Below are 21,342 nucleotides of genomic sequence, written 5' to 3'. Positions count from 1 at the left end.
TAAAGACAGCTTTATTTCTTCACTTCTAATCTGTATAATTTATATTGCTTTCTCTCATCTTATTGCGCTGGTTAGAACGTCCAGTACGATGTTGAATAAAAGTGGAGAGAGAACACATGCTTGTCTTATTCTCAACCTCAGAAGAAAAGGGTCCAGTCTTTCACCAGTAAGTGTGATGTTAGCTATAAGTTTTTTTAAATGTTCTTTACTAAGATGAGGAACTTGTCCTCTATTCCTTGTTTGGTGAGGGTTTTTTTTTAAATCAAGAATGGATGTTGGATGTTATATAATTTTTTCTGCATTAATTAATATAATCATATGATTTTTCTTCCTTAGCCTTTTGCTATGGTGAATGACATTGATTTTGAATGCTGAATCGGCCTTTCATGTCTAGAACAAATCTCATTCATTGTGGTGTAGAATTCTTTTTATACATCATAGGACTCAATTTGATAATATTTTGCTGAACATCTTCATATTCATGATCATAATAGATATTAGAGTGTACTTTACCTTTCTGGAAACCTCTTTATCTGGTTTTGGTATTAAAGTAATGCTGTCCTCATAGAATGAATTAGAAAGTGTTCTTCCTGCTTCTATTTTCTAGAAGAGACTGTCAAGAATTGGTACCATTTCTTTTTTAATTGTTTGGTAGAATTAACTGATGAAAATATCCAGGCCTGGTGCTTTCTTTTTTGGAAGGTTATATATTATCGATTTGATTTCTTTAATAGATACAGGACTATTATCATTATCTGTTTCTCCTTGTGTAATCTTCAGTAGTTTTGTGTCTTTCTGATTTGGCCCATTTCATCTAAATTATCAAATTTGTAAGTATAGAGTTGTTTGTAGCTTTTCTTGATTATAGTTTTGACATCTATGCACCATAAGATTTTAATTTAAATCCATATATGCATATACGGGGTTTTAACCTCCTTTTTGTGTATTGCTATATCCTAAATAAAATTCTTTGCCAATTATTTTACTTTCCATTATTCCTCATGGGAATATTAGTGTGTGGTGAGTAGGCTTAGATTTTGGAAGCCAAATGTCATAAATCTGGTATTAGGTAAATTCTGTGCAGAAAGTGAGTTGGTGCCAAAATGAAAGGCTACCTCTGCTCCCCTGCAGGGTTGGTTGGAGGGGAACACAGCAGGATACTGATACAGCAAGATCCAGAAATACCTTTATAAATTAGCCAATCCATGAGAATTTCTCTTGTACTGAGGGTTGGGGTTAGGGGCATGGAGAAAACGGACTGGAAACAGTAACTGGCCCTCAGGAAGTAGAAGTTAACAGATCATCCTTGAACTGTATCCTGTTTTCCCTTAACCATTCTTAGAAGTCAAAGCCTGCCAGGGCACACCTAGATGGGATGCGAGACCATCACATCAGGGCAATAGGAGCTGACTTCTTTGAGCCACTATGAGAAGCTTATGAGTTAAGGAAGAGGGAGTTTCCATTCTTATTCTGCCTTCACACTTCAAGAAATCAGCATCTAAGTTTTGTGCCTGAGTTTTTGGACCCTTAATTTGTCCAGCTGTAGAGTTTTCAATTTTTTCATGTTGTGAGGATTATTGGAATTCACATCCACATACATACACCCTCCTGTATTTGTACTATTTTCTCAGGATACATTTCTAGAAGTATAATTCCAGTTCAGGGATATACAAAATTTAATTATTCTTCATACACCTTGTCAGGCAAGTTTCTAGGTCATGAAGGTAATTGCAAGCAAAAATCAGATATCTTATTCTCTTGCTGATGTTCTTTTGCTGTAATTGGACAGTAATATATTTCTCTGGGCATTAGGGGTGGCCACTGGGGCAGGTGGCAGAGAAGTCTTGGAGACCAAGTTAGAGAGATTAAGCTGCTACTATCTAATACAGGCAGTAAAAATAATTTTATAATGATGGTAGACCAGATCCCTGCCACTCCACTTGCCAAACATTTGTATGGAATCTGATCTGGGAAGGAATCCTGAATATCAGGATACCAAACGGCAGTTTGTTGAAACTGTCTGAAGGAAGGGAGTAAAGTACATGGGTATTGGGAGTATCCATCACATGATAAGGCATTTGTCCAATGAAAAAGCTCAAGAATCAAAAGTGATAAAGCAAGTCAATACTATACCATAAATTATATTATAAATCTGCTTTATTGCAATTAGAAGAGAGCAAAGAACAGAAAACATCACAGGGAAACAAACCCTGTTTATCACACACCTGGTTACTTGTGCTTTCATAACCATTGTGAGGGAGGACCTCAATATTTGAAAGATGGTGAATTCCTGGGCCAGTAAAAGCAAGAAGAAGTTGTCCTATTCTGGAGTAGAACCCCCGCAGTGACCTCCTGATGGTGAGTGATGGAAACTCAGGTGGAGCACGTAGAGCCAGTGAGGAGAAATGAAGGCACTCAGTAACTCTAGCTCAAACTCAGAAAGTAAGAGAAATCAGAGACAGGAGAAGAGAAGTAGCCTGAGAGGGCAATGCGGCTATTGACGGGGACAACGTGGGACCAAGAGCCGATGGCAAGACTTAGTGCTGGTAGCTCTTCCTGCTGGAGGATGAGGTGGTGGTGTATTTGATGGTGGAGCTGCTGCCCCCAGAGGAGCTGAAGCCAGCCCCCATGCCTCTGCCACTGCCGGAACTGAAGCCGCCTCCAAGGCTGTGGCCGCTGCTGTAGGAGTAGCCGCTGCCTCCGCCCAGGCCTGAGCCACCGCCCACAGCGCTGGCGTTGCCATAGCCGCCAGACATGGTGGACTGCACCACAGCTGTGAAGGGGACAGGGACAAAGACACCCAGGGCACGGTGAGCTCACTCTGCCAGCCTCAGTCCAGTCAGAAGGGCACAAGGGCAAGGGAGGGAGGCGAGCAAAGGTACTTACAGATGTTGACTTGTCCAACGCCTTCCCCACTCAGCCTAGGAAGGGAAAAAACACAGGGAGCATGAGACCTCAGAGAGCTACCAGTGGACCAGAGCGGGAAGCGTCGATGTGAGGAGAGCCCATGGGGAAGCTGCCTTTGAAATGGTTCTCTGAGAGCAGCCATTATGGCCATAACTAGGGTGCCTCATGGCCTGACCTCCTGAACGTGGATCCAAGATGTTTGAGGGGCTCCTGTGAGTTCCCCACCTGCACTCCTCGCCCTCCAGCAGCTTCCTGTAGGTGGCGATCTCCACATCCAGGGCCAGTTTGACATTCATCAGCTCCTGGTACTCCTTCAGCAGCCGGGCCATGTCCTGCTTGGCCTTCTGCAGGGCGTCCTCCAGCTCAGCCAGTTTGTTCTTGGCATCCTTGAGGGCCATCTCCCCGCGCTGCTCAGCATCAGCGATGGCGGACTGCAGGTTGGCACACTAGAGGAGGAACACAGGAGAATGAACTTGTGATTCAGTCCTCCGGAGGAGACTAACCACACTTCTTCTTCTAGTGAGGTAGAGTTCCAGCGCCCAGATATCATAGAAAGGGACTTCTGCCTCTTTTTGCCCAGTCTTTTTCTGTTCTGCACAAGTTAGCTTGTCTGGGACCCATAGGAGAAAACTTGTGCCCTTTTTTAACCATCCTGCACTGCACTGGACAAAATACCAGCAGATTTGGAAGAAATGGACCCACTCATTTCTTTTGAGTGCTGTCTCCAAAGCCAGACCAGGACCTTTTCTGAGGACCTCATGTGGATGCCACACTAACTTATACAAAATAAGGAGCATCCTCACTTAAGGAGACGAGTGTCCCATGGAGCTGTGGAGATCTTGCCTTCCTCACTCCTAAGGGATTCTAACACACTTGGGCAACACTGATCATCACCCTGGATCCTTGCTCAACTTTCTTTTTCAGCTGAATCTTGAGCAGATTTGGGACAATCTTGCCCCCCTTCTGGCCTCCCCTTTTCTTTCCTGACTTGTTTCTTATGTTCCTAAACCAACCATTCTCCTTACGTAATATCTTTTAAAAGCCCCAAGACTATCTTTTTACAGTCAGACTAACTGGGATTGTTCCTGTCACCTGATTGTATCATTCTGTAGTGTTGGCATCCGTGTGTCCCAACCTGTGGGAACTCACAAGGGTGGGAGCTACGTGTCCTCCTCTCTCTGCTGTTCCCTCAATTCCCAGCATTTCCCAAATGGTGGCTGATGAACCCCTGGTGGTGTAGCAAGGAAAGGATGCTTTTACTCTCCAGAGCCCCCTACCATACCTGCTTCTTGACATGGTCGATCTCGGATCTCAGCCTCTGGATCATGCGGTTGATCTCAGAAATCTCCTGCTTGGTGTTGCGCAGGTCATCCCCGTGTCTGCCTGCTGTGATTTGCAGCTCCTCATACTGGAATCCAGAGAGAGAGAGACAAGGCGGTGTATGTGGGCTTTCACGTGCCAACGGTGACTTGACTTCAGAACCAGGCATTTAACACACTTGGACCTAGTAGCTTCTCCCCAAGGGATTTTAGGGAAAGTTGTTGTTTTGTAGCCTTGCTGGTGTTCAGGTAGGGGACCCAGGCATTCCTGGGCAGCTGTCAACTCAAGGCTCACCTTGCTCTGGTACCAGGACTCAGCCTCAGCCCGGCTCCTTTGAGCGATCTCCTCATATTGGGCTTTGACTTCAGCGATGATGCTGTCCAGGTCCAGGTTACGGTTGTTGTCCATGGACAGGACCACAGAAGTGTCAGAGATGTGGGTTTGCATCTGAGCGAGTTCCTGCAGAGCAGAAGATCGTCAGATCATCTTCTCCTGTGGCATTCCAGAGGTACCCAACCCCAAGATCTTCCACCCTTTGCAGAGCCCCATCACAGCAAATAAAAGAGGAGTGGAGATGCTTACTGCGTCATACAAGGCTCTGGTGAAGTTGATCTCATCTGTGAGAGTGTCTACCTTGGCTTGCAGTTCAACCTTATTCATGTAGGCAGCATCCACATCCTGGGAAATAAGCCAACAACTTGGCGTGAGTCAGCCGAGCCCTCCTTCCCAGTCTGAACACCTTTTAGTCTCCCCATCTATTCCCCTCTGGATGTGTGCAAAGACCCAGAGTCCTCTCCCTCTACAAAGGAACACGATCCCCAGACCTTCATCGGCTCACCTTCTTCAGAGTCACAAATTCATTCTCTGCTGCTGTGCGCTTGTTGATTTCATCTTCATATCTAGAATTAGAACAGGGTAAGACACAATTGACCCAGTGGTGAAGATGATACAGCAAGATCAGCCCGGGATCCCAACCTTCCATAAAACAGATATATCCAAATTGAGCTTACCTGCCATTGAGCCACAAAAACGATTTTTTGGTGCTCCCTCAATTCCTCCTATCTTTTCTCTCCCCACCCACCTCTGTGGCCCATTTGTTCTTTTGGGGTTGTTTTTAGGTAATAGCTGTGATTTTCATTTCCATGGGCCTGTTTCCCTATGGAACCATGCCCACCTCTAGACCTGGTCACCTGGTAGTCTTCAAGTGTGCGCTTCAGGGAACTGAACCCCTTTCTGTCCTTGAACTCACTTGTTCTTGAAGTCCTCCACTGTATCCTGCATGTTCCTCAGCTCTGAGTCCAGGCGGCCTCTCTCCCCCAGGATGCTGTCCAGCTGTCTCCTGAGGTTGTTGATGTACTGCTCAAACAAGGGCTCCAGGTTCTGCCTTACGGTCTTGGTCCCCTGCTCCTGGAGCAGAGTCCACTTGGTGTCCAGGACCTTGTTCTGTTGCTCCAGGAACCGCACCTGGAGGAAGACAACAAGGTGGTTACTTGCCGGAGAAAGCAAAGGAGAAAGAGATAGGAGTTGTCAGGTGCCCAGGTGTGCCTGGGATGTCACCCAGCTCCTAGGCTACTACAGAGCATGTACAGAGGATCAGGCTGACCGTGTTGGGCCCCCAAACCTATTTCCTTCCCACCCCAGTGATCCTGCTGTGAAATTCTTCCATCACCTATGAGGTTTTCTCACCGGCTAAGCTATGCAGCCTATCAGTGACGTTCAGCATTTCCTCTGTTTTCATTGAAAAGCACAATCACACATTTCCCTGTTACGTTGCACAAAGTTCTTTTTAATTCATACCTCAGTTAAAGGCGTATTAAATGTGCAGAATCTAATGATTAAGTCCAATTGAGTCAATGATTGGATTCCCATCACTAAAACTTCTGTTTTGGTACATGGTTCTCCTCTGCAACAAACGCTCTAATAGTCATGCTCTGGTTCTACACGGTTAGTATTTCTAGGGATATATAAACGTTTCATCCAGGCAGAAATCCCTTTCTTTTCTTTTTCTTTTCACTCTTTTCCTCATGCCCAGAGTCCTCGAGGAGAGTTCCACCGGCATTATTTTTTTAGTCTCTAGGCACCTTCAGAAGGTAAAGCTAACCCATTCCGTTCTGCCTTATCTTGCCTTATTTGCTTCATGCTTATCAAAAGTCGAGTATTCTTCCCTGGCAGGGATGAAGGACACTTAAGAGACCCAGTGGTTTTAAATGATCTCCATCACCTCTGCCTGTTGTGGTCATGGAGCCCAACCGGCATCCCAGGGGAGAGCTAGTCTCAGTCCCCTTCTGCCTCCCTCCTGAGTCTCCCCCTGGCAGGACATGTGTCGGTTGTCTAGTTTGGGGGCTCTGAAATCCCAGTGGAGGCAGGTCTTCCTGGCTCACCTTGTCGATGAAGGAGGCGAACTTGTTGTTGAGGGTCTTGATCTGCTCCCGCTCCTCAGTCCTCACCCGCTGGATGGTGGGGTCGATTTGCAGGTTCAGAGGAGTGAGGAGATTCTGGTTGACGGTGACCTCTTGGATGCCTCCAGGGGGGCACACAGGGAAGCCCGAGCCCCCATAGCCACCAGCGAAGCCGGGTCCACCACCGAGCCCAAAGCCACCCCCAAAACCAAATCCACTTGCGGCTCCACCTCCATAGCCCAAGCCACCTCCAACTCTGCCCCCGTATCCGCCACTGATGGCACAGCTGCCCCCTCCGATGGAGATCCTCTTGGAGCCCGTCAGGCCATAGAGGCTCCTGCTGCCAAAGCCGGCTCCTCCACACACTCCACCGAAGCCACCACTGCCCCTGGAGCGGGACACGGAGACGCTGCTGAAGCCAGAGCGGCAGCCCCCTGGGACTCTGGCTGAGCTGGCACTGAAGCCACGGTGGCCGATGCTTTGGCTCCTCATGGTGGATTTGCTAGACATGGTTCCTGAAGAGGAGAAGACTGAACAAAGTGTGAGAGGCTGGAGGGTAGAGCGGAGAGGAGCAGATCAGTGAGATGAGCCTCCCAAGAGAGGTTTATATATGGTAGAAATGGGTTGGGCTCCGTCCTGGAAGGTGAGCTTGCAGATTGGGAAGGGCTGATCCTTACAAATAGTGAGATCAGCCCCAGCCTCTTAAAGGTATGAAATGTGAAGATTGCTTCTTTGGCTTCCTTTAGTCATGGAGAAATTCTCCTGCCTTCTAGCCCTGATCATCCCAACACAATAAGGCTGGATATGTATTCACTGAAGTCATGAGTTAGTCATGTTCTCAAACAAAGAAGAGAAGGAGCTGATCTGTGATAATTGTCCCTTCCTTCTGCTTACTCAGACACTCCTCTGTGTGCCCCCTTCCCACACAGGTTTTCACCTCTACCAGCACCACCCTTCCCATCAGGGTGGGACTGACTCTGAGTTCTTATAGGCATTTGCCCAAAGGCCTGAGCAAGAAGTGGCCTGCAGTGTTTTTCACCATGTTTGTACCTGTCCTTCTGGAACTCCTGGCTGTTCTTCCTGGTGGCCTGTGCATGGAAATGGGGGCTATTTGGGGGACGTAATCGTCTTTTGAAAAGCAAAGGGACAGAAGAGTTGAGTTTTTACGCCGTGCAGTCAGCATTTGCTCTCTGTACTGTGCGATAAAGCTGGCCAATGGCAGTTTCCTGAGAGGACAGGAGACATCACCAAAGGCCACTCGCTGGAGACCTGACTTCTGCACCTCCCTCCTCAGTGCTTGCTTCCCACTGATCTGTTATTATGCAAAATTTTCTTTCCAACTGGCCTCCACAGACACCTTTTTCTCTCCTGGTTTGGAATGTTCACTTAGAACTTAAGGAATCTAAACTGAGTAGGACATAGATCACTGAGGAATTCACTGAATTTTTATTTTAACAGACTTTGATGCTTCTTAGGAATCAAGAAGCAGACACTTTAATGGGGTGTGTACATATAGAAACATATAGAAACAGTGAATCATAAAAATGTGCCCTTACATGTGTGATTACGTCACAAATAAATTCCAAATTTCTATTTCTAATCTCAGCACTTGAAATCTGAAATGGCTACACACCTCAGGGAAAGAGGGCTGTGAGTGAGTGTGGTGTTTGGCCTGGAGAGGAATGAGGTCCATTTTTCCCAGCCCACACATGAAGTCCTGAGCACCAGGAGCACTGAGAACAGTTACAGGCAGGCCGTTCTGTGAGAACACATGGGTAAATGGCAACCAGCGGAGGAAGGACAAACTTGCACATTAAGATGACCTGAGAAAAGCTCCTGTTACTATCTTAGAAATGTCCCATCTCTCCAGTGTTTTGGGGTGCCCAATATCCAGGAGGGCAGGTCATTTCCTGCCCAAAGGAGGTGCTTTCTAAGCATAGGGAAGAGATACCTTCTCAAGACAACAGAAACAGCTCCCTTCTTTCCACCCTGGTTGCACAATGACTGACCAAGAAATGTGCTTCCACCCAGTTCTGGGAAAGAAGTGTTCTTTCCCATGGCATGACTTTCTGCTCTGTTCTACTGTCTTGGGATAGAGGCTCTGAGTTTGGCTAGATGATGCAGGAGGGGTAGGAAGCGTTGGCAAGTGAGATGGGAACAGCACACATTTTCCCCAGTATTTGTATCTATAGCTACTTTCATAGTGCAATGGTGGAGTTGGGTAGTTGCCACTGAGAGGGTACGGCTTGCAAAACCTAAATGGTTTACTATGTGGCCCTTTAAAGAAAATGTATGTCAACCCCTGGTTAAGAGCATGGGCTCTGGAGACAGAGTGCTCAGACTCATAACGAGGCTCATGTGTGTCTTTTTGAAAAGTATTCATTTTTACGGCTGTAAAGTGGGGGTGAAAATAATACCTGCCTCACAGTGTTGCGGGGATTGCCGGAAATAATGCAGAGGCCTTAGCATAGGACCTGCACGGAAGTGCTCCGTTAAGATGAGCTAATATCATTATTATAATGCAAGTAGGAAGAAGCTTGGGTGGTTCAGGGATACACGAGAATCCTCAGGAACTGGAACACAGGTGCAGCTGTGTGTGTGGCGGAGGGGGCGGGGCTGGAAGAAATGATACCAACGCTGCAGGTTTGTGTCATATTGGTAAGGGCCTGGAAGCCAAACATGGGGCTTTGCACTTGCTCCCAGAAGCAGTACAGCGCCATGGAAGCCAGAAGAACAACAGAAGCAGAAGTATGATTTATAAGCTTACTGGTGCTCTGAGCAGTAGGCCAGGCAAAATCTCTGCTCGGGGGCAGAGGCAGTTCCTTGCCTAAGTGGTTGGAGGGAAATTGTGGCCAGAGAGAAGGAGGATCTGTGTCTTTGGCGGGAGCCCAGCAGACGGCTCTCTCTGTCCTGTGTGGAGTCGGGCTCCCCTGGGCCATCCTCTGCTGGGTTCTGCCCTTGGGGCGGTGCATGCAGGGACAGGTGACCAACCAACCCAGGTGACCAGATCAGTGCCTCCTTTACTACTGATTTTATATCTTTTCCAGGGTGGGAGAAGACTCATCCCTGAATAAAAAGTGTGTAATTCTGTTGTAGCGAGAACCTCACATTCAACTAGTTAGCCAGTCAAAGGATGGTTTCACTTGAACATATTATCCACTTCCCAGCTTGGCATGTGCACCAGATAGCTCCAGCAATATGAAGTATTATGTTTCATTTCCTGACACATGTTTTTCTCCTATCAATAGATTTCTAAGACATTACATATTATTTTATATTCTATTCTCTCTAATATATATAAAGATGTATTTTTTCCCCCAAATTCTCATCACTACCTGCCAGGGAATGATGCCCTGGGAACCAATTCTGGTGACCCTGACCATGCGTGAGGTCAGCTAGGACCACGGGCTCCTACGACAGTGGAGGGGGAGTTAGAGAAGAGGGGCCCCATGGCAGGTCCATTTCTGATTTCACTCTTTTCCTGTCCCACCACCCTTAAGAGGTTAAGTTTGTACTTGATTCATTTGCCCTTGATTTTCTGTATCTTCTACATTCCACTTTGACCCTGCCGTCCTGGGCTAAGCTGTCCTTTTCCTCCTCTAGAGTCCAGTCTCCTGCCCCTCTGCTCCTGCTTCCACACTCAGGAGAGGGCTGTGCTCACAGGCAGTGGGGACCCACTGGATGGTCAGAAGAATTGATTTCTCCAATGAAATCTCCCCAGTGTTCCTGAATCATGTCCCATGGTGGTTATATTTTCCCAGAGGAGCAGGGTGGAGAAGGCCAGACCTTCCTAACAAGATTCAAACAAAGGGTGATAGTTCAGGCAACTATGTGAGAGAAACTAAAAGCAAGCAATGTGAGTAAAGCCAATGACAGCCGGCCTCCTCCCCAACAGGCTGCCAAACCCAGCCTCTTCCCTCTGCCAGGACAGCCTCCAATCAGTGCTGTTGTCTGATGGCTTTGGAATGAAGAAGGTCTTTGTTCCAGGGCCCAGGGGTTCACCTGTGCTCCTTGCATTTTTTCCGTCATGGAGGAAGGCAGGAAGGAAGCCCAGAAGCCTGAGCCCATGCAAAGTCTGCCTCAAGAGGATTTGCCTTGTCTTTCTGCCTCCCTGGATGGAGCTGGCAGATGAGACTGAGGGATAGACTATTGTCATCATCCATCAAAAGTTTAAGACTAAGTGCCTAATCCTGCCAGCCCCAGTGCAGGATGATGCTGTTCAGAGGGAATTCCACAGACCCAGTTCTGTCCCTTGGGAGCACCCACTGGAAGAAAAACACTTGCATCCACCTGTGTCAAGACAGTAGCACCCTTGGGCGCCTGGGTGGCTCAGTTGGTTGAGCGGCTGCCTTCAGCTCAGGTCGTGATCCTGGAGTCCCGGGATCGAGTCCCACGTCGGGCTCCCTGCTCGGCGGGGGGTCTGCTTCTCCCTCTGACCCTCTTCCCTCTCGTGCTCTCTGTCTCTCATTCTCTCTCTCAAAAAAATGAATAAAATCTTTTTTAAAAAAAAAGATGGTAGCACCCAAGTTGGAGTAGAAAGGCAGCCTTCTATGCTCCATAGAGCAGTTCAGGCAGTATGGAAACTTCCAGAACTGCATGACTTAGTAACTAAGGCTGTCGTGAACATTTAGTATGCACTACACTGTAGAACTTCCCTTGTATTTCTCAATTTCTACACACACGGCCCATCCATTTTTGCAGAGAGCACGGTGAAGGGGTCATATATCTGGACATGAAATCTGAGTGGCCTTACCCACAGATGTTGGACGATTCTGACAACTCCTGTCTTCCAGTGGGATGAGGCTCTACCTCTTCCATAACAACTGGGGTGGAGGAGAGCCTAGTCAGACCTCCCCAGGGGCTGACAAAATCTCCAAAAGTTGCCGGTGGCCTGGTTTCTGTTTCTCTCCACAGCCTCCCTCATGTCCCCGCCTCCTTTCTGCATCCTGCCTCCTCACCACTGAAGGGTCCCCTTACTAGCCTGTGTCATTAAAAAAAAATTGTATTTGGGTAAAAATACTCCAGCAACCCTCCAGGGAGATACACAAAGACCTGGTTTAAATATTGTAAGTGGTTGGATGAGATGCAGCCTATGGGACGATGTCTTACTACGTCTGCCTTCTGGTGTGACTCTCTTCATGTCAGTAAAGGGGGGAACATCTGGTTAATAATGGATACATTGGGTAACTCCCCCCAATTTGGGATGGTTTGCAGTAATTCCTACCCAAAAATGCATCTCAAAATCATCTGACTCTTAGTATGAACATCCTAGGGAGCAAACATGCCTCAAACGTGCTCCTCTGAGATTTCTTGGCATTTAATGGCAACTTCCATCTGTTAATCTTTTGTAATCTCACTTTAAGCCTGGGGTTGGGATTAGTGACAGATCTTCGATGATGTGATGTGGGCCGGGAGCAAACAGTCAAGAAAGAATTCTTGAGATGTTTCGGTGCAAAAAAGTGCTTTTATTGTAGCATGGGAACAGGACCCGTGGGCAGAAGGAGCTGCACTGGGGTCGTGAGGAGTAGCTGATTATATCCCTTCTAGTTAGTGGGGGCTAAGGATAGCGCGAGTCTCTAAGAAATTTGGAAGCAAGGCTTTCAGGACCATGAGGGGCTAGCCACCGCTAAGACAAGGTTATTTACTACTGCCTAGTAAAGCATCAGTCTTGAGACCCTTCAGCTGTGTATCAGTGACACATATGCTCTGGAGGGTCATTGCCAAAATATCCTGGGGAGTGTTCACAGCTACCAGGGAGAGTGACACTAACAAGAGCAAAGCTACAGGGGTAAAGCAATGAAGGAAGTCCTTGAAAGGGCTGTAGGACTGCTGCAATCTGTACACCTCAGGAATTCTGCCTGGAGTTTGCAGCCAAGTCTGGCCCTTGCTTCCTTTTTCTCCCATCAGTCAGTCCTCTGGCACAAGTCTGGGAACTAACGTAGAGAAGAAGACTTCAGGGGGACCTGATAAATTTAACTTCTTTCCCATTTTCCTCTGCCCTTTCCTCAGCTGCTTCCAGGAAACAGCCTGGATTTTTCCAAACAGGCACAGAAGAACATTGGGTACCGCTTCGAGTGTTTGGACCCAGTGGCGGAATCTGTTGACTGAGGATTCTAGACTCCATTCCCAGTTCCTTGCTTTCTTTCCCATCTCCACTATAGAAACTTGAAAAGTGAAACATTCTTTCTCTTACAATTTTTAAGAAATTTATTAGATATAATTTATGTACGGTGAAATGCACAGATCTTAAGTGGGGAGTTCAATCAATTTTGACAAACTCATGTACTTCTGTAGCCCACACAATATCAAGATAGAGAACATTTCTATTACTCCAGGAAGTCTTGTTTCCTTTTCCTATAATCCCACTGCCTCCAGGCCAACACTGTTTTGAATTTTTCCACCCTGGATTAATGTGTTTATTTTAGAACTTTATATAAATGGAATCATACAGTATACACTTTAAAAATATATATTTATTAGTTATTATTTTTATACATTTGTATATTATTTACATGTGTGTGTGTGTTTGGATTTTTTTACTCAGCAAAATATTTTTGAGATTCATCCAGATTGTTGTGATAGTTCATTGTTGATTGATAGTTCAGTCTCTTTTATTGCTGAGTGATGTGCCATGGTATGAATATACCACAGGTTCTTTACCCATTCTGGCTGATGGGTATTTCCAGTTTATTACCTACCATAAAATTGTCATGAACATACTTGTGAGGCTTTGTGTGGACATATGTTTTCAGTTAACACAAATAAATACCGGGAAATAGAACTGTTGCTTCAGGAGTAAATGTATGACCAGCCCAGCCAGGGACATCTCACCTTACCGTAAACACACACACACACACAAAACAAATTTTAGTTTTCCGAAATGATTGTGCCATTTTTAAAAATCTTTAATGTTTAGAGCAGTTTTAGGTTCATAGCAAAATTGAGCAGAAAGTACAGAGAGTTCACATATACTCCCTGACCCCTCACATACATAGCCTCCCTCACTATCAACATCCCTCACCAGAGCGGTACATTAGTTACAGTTGATGAATCTATGCTGTTATAAACATCACGTGTAGGTTTTTGTATGGACATAAGTTTTCAGTTCATTTGGGTAAATACTGAGGAGTGTGATTGCTGGATAATATGGTAAGAGTATGTTTAGTATTGTAAGAAACCACCAAACTGTTTCCAACATGGCTGTACCATTTTGTATTCCCATTAACAAGGAATGGAGTTCTTGTTGCTCTATGTCCTCATCAGCATTTGGTGTTGTCAGAGTTTGGGATTTTCACTATTCTAAAAGGTGCACAGTGATATCTCATTGTTTTAACTTGCATTTCCCTAACGACATGTGATGTGGACGTCTTTTCATGTGCTTATTTTCCATCTGTGTATCTTCTTTGGTCAGCTGTCTGTTAGGGTCTTTGACCTATTTTCTAATTGGGTTCTTCGTTTTCTTTTCTTTTCTTTTTTTTTTTTTAAGATTTATTTATTTATTTTCTGGGGGAGGGGCAGAGGGAGAGAGAGTGTCAAACAGACTCCATCCACACCAAGCACAGAGCCTGACATGGGGCTCAATCCCATGACCCTGAGCTGAAACCAAGAATCTGAAGCTTAACTGACTGTACCACCCAGGTGCCCCTGGGTTGTTAGTTTTCTTATTGTTGAGTTTTAAGAGCTCTTTATATTTCAGACAACAGTCTTTTTATTGGATGTGTTTTTTTGCAAATACTTTCTCGCAGTCTGTGGCTTGTCTTCTCATTCTCTTAACAGTGCCTTTTGCAAAGCAGAAGTTTTTAATTTTAATGAATCCAACTTATTAATTCTTCCTTTCATGAATCGTGCCTTTGGTATTGTTTCTAAAAAGTCATTGCCAAACCCAAGGTCATCTAGGTTTTCTTCTATGTTGTCTTTTAGGGCTTATAGTTTTGCATTTTACATTAGGTTTATGATGCATTTTGAATTAATTTTTGTGAAAGGTGTAAGGTCTGTGTTTAGATTCATTTTTTGCATGTGGATGTCTGGTTGTTCCAGCACCGTTTGTTGAAAAGATTGCCTCTCCATTCTATTGCTTTTGTTCTTTTGTCAAAGACTTGTTGACTATATTTGTGTAAGTCTACGTCTGGGCTCTCTATTCTATTCCATTGACCTATTGATCTATTCTTTCACCAATAACACACTGTCTTGATTACCATAGCATTATAGTAAGTCTTAAAGTTGGGTAGTGTCAGTCCTTTGGCTTTGTTCTTCTCCTTCAATATTGTATTAGCTATTCTGATTCTTTTGCCTCTCCATGCAAACTTTAGAATCAGTTTGTCAATATCCAAAAATAACTTGCTGTGATTTTGATTGAGATTTCATTGAATCTATAGATTAAGTTGGGGAAAAACTGACACCTTGACAATATTGAGTCTTCCTATTCATGAACATGGAACGTCTCTTCATTTATTTAGTCCTTTGATTTTGTTCATTAGAGTTTTATAGTTTTCCTCATATGGATCTGTTAGATTTATACCTAAGTAGGTCAGTTTGGGGACTGCTAATGTAAATGGAATTAGGTTTCTAATTTCAAATTTCAATTGTTCATTGATGGTATATAGCACAGCAATTGACTTTTATATATTAACTGCATATCCTGCAGCCTTTCTATAATCACTTATTAATTCCAGGATTATTTTAGGTTTTCTACATAGACAATTAAGTCTTCTGTGAACAAAGATAATTTCATTTCTTTCTTCCTGGTCTGTATATTTTTATTTCCTTTTCTTGTCTTAATGCATTAGCTAGGAACTCCAGTGCAATATTGAAAAAGAGTGGTGAGAAGGAACATCCTTGCCTTGTTCCTGATCTTAGTGGGAAAGCTGCTAGTTTCTTGCCATTAACTGTGATGTTAGCTGTGGATTTTTTGTAGATGTTCTTTATCAAGATGAAGAAGTTACCCTCTATTTCTAGCTTGCTGAGAGTTTTAATCATAAACGGTATAGGATTCTGTCAAATGCTTTTTCTGCATCTACTGATAAAATTGTGTGATTTTTCTTCTATAGCCTGTTGATGTGATGGATTATAACCATTGATTTTTGGATGTTGGTCCAGCCTTATATATACCTAGAATAAATCCCACTTGGTCATGGTGTATAATTCTTTTCATACATTGTTGGATTCAATTTGTTAATATTTTTCTGAGGATTTTTGAATCCATATTTATGAGAGATTTTGGTTTATAGTTTTCCTTTCTTATAATGTCTTTGTCTGGTTTGGTATTAGGGCAATGCTGGCCTCATAGAATGAGTTAAGAAGTATTCTTTCTGCTTCTTTCTTCTAAATGACATTGTAGAGAATTGGTATAATTTTGTCTTTAAGTGTTTCATAGAATTCACTAGTGAATCCTTCTGAGCCTGATGGGTTTTTTTCTTTTTTTTTGAAGGCTATGAATTATTGATTTGGTTTTCTTAATAGATAGAGGCTTGTTGAGATTGTCTATTCTTATGTGAATTTTGGCAGGTTGTGTCTTTCAAGAAATTGGCCCATTTTATCTAGGTTATCAAATTTGTGGGCATAGAGTTGTTCATAGTATTCTTTTATTATCTTTTTAAGGTCCATGGGATCCATAGTGATATTCACTCATTCATTTCTGATATTAGTAACTTGTGTCTTTTCTCTTTTTTTTTTTTTCCTTAGTTAGCCTGGCTAGAGGTATATTAATTTTATTGATTTTTTTCAAAGAACAAGATTTTGGTTTCATTGATTTTTTTCTATCAATTTCTAGTTTTTATTTCATTTATTTCTGCTCTAGTTTTATTATTTATTTCCTTCTGCTTACTTTGGAATTAATTTGCTCTTCTATTTCTACTTATCAAAAATGGATGCTTAGATTATTGATTTTAGATGGCTCTTCTTTTCTAATGTATGCATTCAGTGTTATAAATTTCTTTCTAAGCACTGCTTTTGTAGCATACCACAAATTTTGATAAATTGTATTTTCACTTTCACTTAGTTCAAAATATTTTTAAAATTCTCCTGATATTTCTTATTTGACTCATATGTTATAGAAATGTGTTGTTTAATCTCCTCATAATTGGGGATTTTTCAGTAATCTTTCTGTTATTCATTTCTGATTTACTTCTGTTGTGGTTTGAGAGCATAGATTGTATGATTTCTAGTCTTTCTATCCTGCTGAATGTTCCATCTAAGCTTGAGTAGAATGTGTATTCTGCTGTTGTTGGATGAAATATTCTATAGATGTCTATTATACCCAATTGATTGATGATGCTATTGAGTTCAATTATGTCGTTATTGATTTTCTGCCTACTAGATCTCTCCATTAATAATACAGGGGTGTTAAAATCTCCAACTATAATAGTACAGTCACCTATTTCTCATTGCTATTCTATCAGTTTTTGCCTCATGTATTTTGATGCTCTGTTTTTGGATGCATACACATTAAGGATTGTTATATCTTCTTGGAGAATTTATCCCTTTATCATTAGGTAATGCCCCTCTTTATCCCTGATTATTTTCCTAGCTCTGAAGTCTGCTTTTTCTGAAGTTAATACAAATACTCCAACTTTATTTAATTAGTCTTAGTATGGTATATCCTTCCCCATATCTTTACTCTTACTCTATATATGTCTTTATATTTAAGATAAATTTCTTGTATTCAATCTTACTTGGGTCTTGTGGTTTTGATACATTCTGATAATCTCTCTTTTAATTGGTGTATTTAGATTATTGACTCGTGATTATTGATATAGTTGGATTAATATCTACCATATTTGTTACTCTTTTCTAGTCATTGCCCTTGGTAGAACTCCCAGAAGCAAAACTCACAAAATGTGGATGTCCCTCAAAAGTCTCCTTGAAGGTTCTTTAACTCTCAAAGTTATCCACACTGAGTCTCCAACAATCTTAATTACACTTCAGGTTTTTCTACCCAGTATTAGTTTAAAAATAATTACTAAAATCTCAAAACAGTGTTGGTTAGAGACTTTGTTTTGAAATGCCATTGACTAAAGATGAAATTGAAAGATGGTCCATGTTCCATTTCCTTACACCACACATAAAAATAGACTCAAAATGGATGAAAGACCTAAATGTGAGACAGGAATCCATTAAAATCCTTGAGGAGAACACAAGCAGCAACCTCGTCGACCTCAGCCACGGCAACTTTTTCCTAGAAACATCGCCAAAGGCAAGGGAAGCAAGGGCAAAAATGAACTATTGGGACTTCATTAAGATAAAAGACTTTTGCACATCAAACAGTCAACAAAACAAAAAGACAACTGACAGAATGGGAGAAGATATTTGCAAATGACATATCAGACAAAGGGCTAGTATCCAAAATCTATAAAGAACTTACCAAACTCAACACCCAAAGAACAAATAATCCAATCAAGAAATGGTCAGAAGACATGAACAGACATTTCTGAAAAGAAGACATTCAAATGGCCAACAGACACATGAAAAAGTGTTCAAAATCACTCAGCATCAGGGAAATCCAAATCAAAACCTCAATGAGATACCACCTCACACCAGTCAGAATGGCTAAAATTAACAAGTCAGGAAACAACAGATGTTGGCGAGGATGCGGAGAAAGGCGAACCCTCCTACACTGTTGGTGGGAATGCAAGCTGGTGCAGCCACTCTGGAAAACAGTATGGGGTTCCTCAAAAAGTTGAAAATAGAGCTACCCGATGACCCAGTAATTGCACTACTGGGTATTTACCCCAAAGATACAAATGTAGTGATCCAAAGGGGTATGTGCACCCCAATGTTTATTGCAGCAATGTCCACAATAGCCAAACTGTGGAAAGAGCCAAGAATCCATTAACAGATGAATGGATAAAGAAGATGTGGTGTGTGTATATACATATATACATGTATACACACAATGGAATATTATGCAGCCATCAAAAAACCAAAATCTTGATATTTGCAACAATGTGGATGGAACTAGAGGGTATTATGCTAAGTGAAATAAGTCAATCAGAGAAGACAAGTATCATATGTTCTCTCTCATATGAGGAATTCTTAATCTCAGGAAACAAACTGAGGGTTGCTAGAGTGGTGGGGGGTGGGAGGCATGGAGTGGCTGGGTGATAGACCTTGGGGAGGGTATGTGCTATGGTGAGCACAGTGAATTGTGTAAGACTGTTGAATCACAGACCTATACCTCTGAAATCCAATGATTTTTATATTAATTTTCTACTAACTTTGATAAATTATTAATTCTAATAGTTTAGAGAATATTTTCATTTTCTACATACATAATCATGTCATATGTGAATAACTGCAGCTTGTTTTCTTCCTTTCTAATCCTTAAGATGTTTATTTCTTTGTCTTGCCTTATCGCACTGGCATGATCTCCAGTATAATGTTGAATAGTTATGGTGATCACAGTTACCCTTGCCTCCTTCCTGGTCTCAGTGAGAAAGTTTTGATCATTCAGTATGATATTTGCTGTTGTGTGTGTGTGTGTGTGTGTTTGTGTGAGAGAGAGAGACCATTTGATTTCTCTCCTTTTGTTCTGTTAACATGTGTATTACATAATTGTGGGGTTTTTTTTAATGTTGAATCACCCTACTGTAATGATATTTGACAATTTCTAAGCCCTATTCCTACTTCTTCCCCTCTTCCCACATCTGAGAAAACTGATAAAAAAGCCTGGGTGTTCCCTCTTTTCTGATTAGTGAGAACTTCAAGCCATGTGTGGGAATCCTCAGCCTGGCCTCACCCGTAATCACCATAAAAAACCCTACTCCATCTGCATTTCCAGCTCTTCCAAGCCATAATTGGATCAGCTTGGGAGGCCTTCCCCTCTCTCCCCAGAAGGCCTTATTATGTGAGTGATATATTTTCATACCATCTTGATGTGTGTGTATACTGTCATCAGTCTCAATAGTTGAAACAAATTTTGAGTGGAGATCCATCCTGCCTCTGTAGGGGGACCACAATAATTGTTACTGTGAGCAGGTGGTCTAGATGATGACTGTTACCACTGAGGTCTTTCTTTTCTTGCTTTACCTTGTAATATAGCTCTGCTGTGTATTTGTGAGCATTCAGTTTGAGCTACCGCTTTCTATCTAGTAGGTTCTTTGAGTTGTGCTGCCACCTGCTCTCAAACTTGCATTCTGAGCTATACTGCTTTGTGTTACATTTACTGAGTCCTACTAAGGCATCTGATATAAACTTAACTGACCTTTGTCAGAAGTGTCAATAATTGTCATTTAGAGACAAGAGTATGGGGCTGGGGTCCTCCTTAAAATGACAGTGGGTCATGCTCTCAGCCCAGACCTATCTGTGCGTCTTATATTGAACTGTGTTTCTTGATTCTCCCATAAACAAAGACTGATGCTAAGATCATGAGAATGACTCTTAGCCTGTGACCATTTAGTGTGTGTCTCAAGCAGGTGTTGGTCTCCGTTCTGTGAAGTGCTCAAGGGAAAGATTGATAACCTGTGCAATATATGGTCCCATCAGATGATCACTTATGTGGAGAAAGAGCAGTTACTACGTGGCTTGCTAAGGCCACACTCTGAAAAGCAGCTGGTTTATCAGGACCCTGCAAAATGCCTTTGCTGCTGCTGCTGCTACTCGCCATGCCTTTGTTGCCAAAAGAGATCCTCATCTTCAGGGCTATAGGGGAAAACACATATGCTACAGCTGTGACACAACTAAGAGGTTAATTCAACTATTTCCATGAGGGAGGCCCTAAACCCTGATGATACCAACTTGAGGCTCTCTGGAAGAAGACATTTATAGATTTGAGCAAGGTGGAGAATAATCCCTCTCTCCCCCAAGTATATTTAATAAACACAGCAAAGGAAAAGAGAGAGAATGGGAGGGAGAAAATAAGGAAGGGAGGAAGGGAAGGAACAAAGGAAGGAAGGAAAGAAGAGAAAGAGAAAGAGAAAGGAAAAGAAGAAGATAAAGAAGAAAGAGAAGAGAAAAGAAAGAAAGGAACGAAAGAACAAAATCTGGAAACGGAGGAAATAAAGAACTGAAACACAATCTGTTGTAACTGGAAATTCAGTTTACTAAAAGAATTCATACATCAAAGAGATTTTAAAAAGGCATGGATTGGCTTTGTGCTTCTAGCATTAACTTTAACATCTGAAATACACTAACTGGCAAGTCTTCATGGCTTTAATCCATACTGAAGGTCAAATTACACTTCTGCCTGGGATCTCACTAAATGTAAACAAGGTACCCCTAATATTGGGGGAGTTTTTGAACCCAAAATAGAGAACAGACAGGTATGCCTCACCTTAATTATCAGAGCTCTTAACTTGCCTAAATTTCATCCTATGGCCCCCCAAAACATCTCACAGTGGTCATGAACACTCAAAACCATAAGTAACAAACTAAAATTAAGTCCTTGACACTTACACATTGGCTTTCTAAAATGGGACTCCATAGACCTTCCCCTAGTTAAAATAGTTAAAAAAAATAATAGTTAATATGCCCCAATGTAAATTAGAACAGGGCCTTCAAAGAGTGAAACCCATTATATGGGATCTGTTTAGAGAAGGGGGATTATGCTCACTGTTTCTCCATTCAACAACCAATTTGGCTTGGTTTTAAACTTGGAAAGAATAGAGGTATCTCACAGTGGATTACCACAGGCTTAATCTGATGGTCACACCCATTAAGGCCCCTTCCCAATACTAATGAAATTGCTGACTCTACCCAATCAGCAACTGGTAAATACTTTGCT

General features: G+C 42.8%; 1 protein-coding gene across 1 annotated transcript; it reads right to left on the bottom strand.

Moving 5' to 3' along the window:
• Positions 1–2,537: 2,537 nt before the first annotated feature.
• Positions 2,538–7,185, bottom strand: KRT6A (keratin 6A). Its single transcript, XM_035002020.1, has 9 exons — positions 6,609–7,185; positions 5,477–5,691; positions 5,066–5,126; positions 4,810–4,905; positions 4,522–4,686; positions 4,190–4,315; positions 3,133–3,353; positions 2,887–2,921; positions 2,538–2,773 (listed from the first exon to the last, which is right to left on the bottom strand). Exons 1-9 carry the CDS (start codon positions 7,134–7,136, stop codon positions 2,538–2,540), a joined length of 1,683 nt encoding a protein of 560 aa, XP_034857911.1. The 5' UTR covers positions 7,137–7,185.
• Between the last annotated feature and the right edge of the window lie 14,157 nt (positions 7,186–21,342).

This window comes from Mirounga leonina, unplaced genomic scaffold (assembly GCF_011800145.1).
Source record: "Mirounga leonina isolate KUSES-001 unplaced genomic scaffold, KU_Mleo_1.0 Mir_126, whole genome shotgun sequence".
Classification (NCBI taxonomy): domain Eukaryota; kingdom Metazoa; phylum Chordata; class Mammalia; order Carnivora; family Phocidae; genus Mirounga; species Mirounga leonina.
Note: the sequence above shows the minus strand (reverse complement) of the source record. Positions and strands in the feature narration are given on the sequence as shown.